The sequence below is a fragment of the Chrysochloris asiatica genome, unplaced genomic scaffold (genome assembly GCF_000296735.1).
Source record: "Chrysochloris asiatica unplaced genomic scaffold, ChrAsi1.0 scaffold00555, whole genome shotgun sequence".
Classification (NCBI taxonomy): Eukaryota; Metazoa; Chordata; class Mammalia; order Afrosoricida; family Chrysochloridae; genus Chrysochloris; species Chrysochloris asiatica.
The window spans coordinates 1511-6356 of NW_006409073.1; the positions used below are offsets into that span (position 1 = coordinate 1511).

At 46.1% G+C, this 4846-nt stretch overlaps 1 protein-coding gene across 5 annotated transcripts in view; it reads right to left on the reverse strand.

The window, feature by feature from the left end:
- Positions 1–634: 634 nt before the first annotated feature.
- SMOX (spermine oxidase) overlaps positions 635–4846 on the reverse strand; it is a 62056-nt gene continuing 57844 nt past the window's right edge. The window contains exons 7-8 of one of the 5 annotated variants that reach the window (XM_006877677.1): positions 1552–1641; positions 652–1109 (exon numbers count right to left, since the gene is read on the reverse strand). In XM_006877677.1, the coding sequence (XP_006877739.1) occupies positions 972–1109; positions 1552–1641 (228 nt within the window). In that variant the 3' untranslated portion in view covers positions 652–971. Of the gene's footprint in view, positions 1110–1551; positions 1642–4846 lie in introns of all 5 variants that reach the window. The other 4 variants (XM_006877679.1, XM_006877681.1, XM_006877678.1 and 1 more) reach the window with 4 other exon arrangements.

Here is a 4846-nt window from a genome sequence, read left to right on the forward strand (position 1 = left end):
TAGCTTGGATGATGGGGAAAGGCAATTTAAAAAAGGTGGGGAAAGGTAACAAAAATTTTCTACAAACTGTTTGATGTCCCCTCATATATATACCTGTGAAAATCTATATGAGGGGGCTTCCAAAAGTTCATGGAGAAATTCCATTTTTCCACATACTTCTGGAAGCCCCTCTGTGTCTGTGTATCCATGTATATGCATCTGTGTGGGAGTGTACAAACATAGCTGTCAGAATATGCAAGTATGTGTGTAGACGGAGGATCTCCCTGCCAAAAACAATGGCAAATTTATCTCCAGCTTCCCGCGGGCCAGATCTGGAGCCCCTTGGACAAGCGACACTGATGAATGATGAGCAGAGCCGAGATTGCTGGGTCTCCCGTCTCCATGTGGCCTCACCTTCCAGTCAGGCCCTGAGAAGTTAGGTAAAGGCCAGGTCCATCAGAAGGAGCTAGGGTCTGGCAGGAAGGTAAAGGCCCCCCACACAACCACATTGAGCCCAACTTCCAGGGAATGTGGGCATCTTCCCTCTGGGGCCAGCTAGGCCACAACTCTTCTCTCGACTCCCCCCAATCATTCCCTGTGCCCAAAGTGGGCATGATTTTAACAAAGCAATGATCAGGGCTAAGCACAATTGAACAGAAAAGCTGAGGAGCACAGGAAAGGCAAGCCTCTTTTTATTATCTCAAAATGCAAAGTATTGAAGGCACTTACAATAATGAGGCAGGGGAGCAAGGCTACACAGGGAGGTCAGGGGTCAAAGGAAGAGGTAAGTTATCAGGCCCCACCCTGGTCAGGACCAGTAGGAAAGCTACAGGGCCAGGTGTGAAGCTAGTCAGGGCATCTATCTCTACAAAAGAGAAAACTCTGTCCTACAGAGGATTAGGAGGTTAGGAGAATATGGCAGCATGGGGAATGGGCTGGCAGTCACGAGTTAGTGGTTCTTGAAGGAACACGCTCGGCAGTGAGGAAGGCCCTCAGGTCCCCTGCTGGAAGAGGTCTCGGTACATCTCGATGAGGCGGGCGGCCTCCCGCTGGCCAGAGAGTAGAGCACCATGGGTAGTAGAGTAGTACTTGCGGTGGGTGGCCTCCCCAGAAAACAGCACCTGCATGGGCTGGTGGGGGAAGTGGGAGTGAGGAAGGAGAAGCAGCAGCTGCTGACATCTTCCCCAGAGCTCCAATCCATCCTATAAGTCAGAGAGGAGAGCACAAGCACCTGAGATGCAGGTACTGCTGTTTCCAGAGGATGGATGAGGCATTGCCCTTGCCACCTGACCACCTTCCCCTGCTTCTTCCCCAAACATTCAGGCCTCTATTCTCTCTGCCATGAGGCGATAACCGATACCGAGTGCTGCCTCTGCACTCTCATAGGCTCATTGTGCCTTGTACCAGAGAACTCAGAAAAGGGCTTCCACCTCCCTAAGCCTTGATTTTCTCTACTACAACCACCTACTTCTGAGGGCAGCTGTAAGGATTAAGTGACATAATGTGTCTAAAAGCACTTATAACCTGGAATAACATAAGCACTCGATAAAGTGAGGTGGTAATTTAACAAACCTTTATGGAGCACCTATTAGGGTCCCGGGACTGTTCTGGGCACTTGGAAGAGAAAAGGTGACCGGGCTGCTGCTTTGAGGAGCTTCCATGCTGTATGCAGACACGAAACCCAATTACTACACAGCGTCATGCATGCTAGGGTAGGTGCTGGGGTGAGGTGCTAAGAGCCCAGAAAAGAGATCTGGTGTGAGGGGAATCATGCAAAGTTTCCCTGTGGACAGGATGTTTGGAGTGGTTCTCAAAGAATGCTGGGCAAAGGACATTTCAGGCTAAGGGGGAAATAGGGCCAACAGTGCACCAGAGCAGACCTAGTTTGGGGACAGTGAGCATTTAGGTACAGCAAGAGCTCAACTAGAGAGAGCAGGATGAAGGACTACTTCTTGCATTCCAACCCTGAACTTCTTTCATCCCAGTGCATCTCAAATTGGATATGCAAAGGCATCACCTGGGGATCCTAATACAAGGTCATTTTTAATTCAGCAGGTCTGGGATGGGGCCTGAGATTCTGCATTTCTGACAAGTTCCCAGGAAATGCTGGTGCTGCTGGTCCAAAGACTACCCCCACAGAGTAATGAGGCTTCAGCTCTCAAACAAGGAACCCCTCCAAGGTTGTTAAACTGACTCCAACCTCCGTTTATCTCCTCATCCTCCTAAGAAAGCCCTCATCTCTAACTGGGTTCATTGCCAGCCAGAATGACCTATTCCAGGCTCCTAGCAACTAGGTGTAGTCATGTGACTGCATTCTGGCCAATGAGCTGTCAATATACCTGTTGCTAAAGACACCTGACTCAGCTCCAAGGGTTCCCCTCTTTTCCTGTCTGCCTTTCCTCCTCCTTCCAACCTGAAATGCAGACACAATGACCGCAGCTTCAGCAGCCATATTGGGCTACCAGGTGACCTTGCAGATGTGAGCCATGTGCTTATAATACTGGATCTTGAATCCTGGTCCCCAGATGTCTTTCTGTGTGAGAAAAGTATACCTCCATCTTGTTTCAGTCACAGTTTGGAGTTGTTTTATTGTTTTGTTATGTGCACAAGTCCTACCTGTTACAGGTTAACAAAATAAAGGTTTTTTGGTGGGAGACTGGTTATGACAGCAGGGAGGATCCTTTCTGGGGACCTCTTTCCCTTTAAACACCAGATCTTTTTTTCTTTTCTTTCTCTCCCTGAACAAACATGGAGACTGGCCTGACATATGAAAGCTTCTTCACCAAGTACATCAAAGAATTGTTTTAAAAAACATTTTAGCTCTCAGTTGCTCGAGAGCTAAGGTTCAACTCTGTCCTGAGGTGACTTACAAGAAAGACCTGGTGACGTGACTTCCAAAAAAACCTCAGCCATTTCCCTGGAGCACAGCATGGGGTTTGCCTTAGAATTGACTCAACAGCTACTGTTATTATTATTGTATGCTTGGAGGGGAAACTAGAAATCCATTTTATGAGAAAAATGCATGTGACTATTTCTCAGGTTTATTCTTTTCTCTCACAGTGTATGGTGGTTGTGTGCCGTCAAGTCAGTTCTGACTCGGAAACCCTATACAGGGGTCACTCTAAGACTGTAAACTTCACAGGAGCAGAAAGACTCATCTTTCTCTTGCAGAGCAGCTGGTGGATTTGAACTGCTGACCTTGTAGTTAGCAGTCACATGTGTAATCCACTATGTTACCAGGGCTCTTTCTCCAAGTTTATGTTGTTGGTGTAGTTGTTACGTGCCGTCAAGTGGTTCCGACTCATAGCAACCCTGGAGAGGGTTTCCAGGAGTGGATAGTGAGCTTGAACCACAACCTTGCAGTCCAGTGCATTAACCCGCAGCACTACACCATGTTTCTGAGTGTATTGTTCTTGTTATGTGCCATGGAGTTGGTTCTGACTCATAGTGACCCTGTACCGGATTTCCAAGGCTGTAAATCTTTATGGGAGCAGAAAGCCTCATCTTTCTCCTGCTCAACCACTGGTAGTTTCGAACTGCCAACCTTCAGGTTAGCAGCCCAAATCGTAACCACCATGCTACCAGAGCTCCTTTCTCCAAGTGTATAGTTGTTATTAATTTTGGAGAGGGTCCGGATTCTCAATTTTATTTTATAAAATGTATTAGAACCTTACTTCCACAGAATCAGTACTCCACTAGAAGTTTCTATGAAGATAGAAACATTCTATAGTTGCTGTTGTCTGCTTCCGAGTCAGTATCAACTCTGTATATAAGACAGTTGCCGAGAACAACTTGTAGGTTTGAACTGCTGACCTTGCCATTAACAGTCCAGTATTATCCTACAGTGCGACATCAGGGCTCTACAGTTATACACTAGTACAATAACCACTGGCTACCTGTGGCGATAAAAGGTAAAATGTGGCTAGTGCAACTGAGGAACTACATTTTTAACTACTTTAACTAAAGGTAGGTAATGACAACCATTAATATTAGACAACATGGCACTGAATGGTTCCATTCATAACTTTAAGAGGGGTTAAGTCTCATTAGGATTCTATCGTTCCTTACAGATATTAAGTGCACATCATGTTTTTTCTTTCATGAAAGGAGTTCCCACATCCTCATTTCCCTCAACCACTGCTTTATTAACACTACCCACCCCTCCTCACCATGCACCAAAAACTCCTATGAAACACCCATGCCTACACCTTCATACAAACATAATCACCCTGCACAATGCCACACACACCAACCTATGAAACTCACCTATACCAACATCTCTATCCTCATATAGCCTTACTCTCATTACCCACCTATACCCACACACACACACACCTCTATCCTTATACACCCACACACCTATGAAACATACCTATACCTTCATGTACCCTTACTCTCATACCCTCATACACCCAAAAACACACCTATGAAACTCACAAATATCCTCATAATACACCCACACACACACACCTATATCCTTACACTAATAAACACCTATACCCTCGTACAACCTTACTCTCATACTCCCATACATATCTAGGAAATACTCCTATGCCCGCCCACACCTATATCCTCATACACCCTTACTCTCATACACACCTTTACCCTCATACACCCACAAATACAACTATGAAAGACACCTATACCATCATGCACCCACCCACCTAGGAAAAAATCCTATACCGTCATACGTCCACTCACAGCTACCTATGATACACACCTATACCCTCATATACCCATACACATCTATACCCTCTTACCCCTCAATCACCCATCTAGGAAACACACCTATATACTCATACATCCTTACACTCATACACACCTACACCCTCATACATTCACACCCACCCACCTGGGAAACACACCT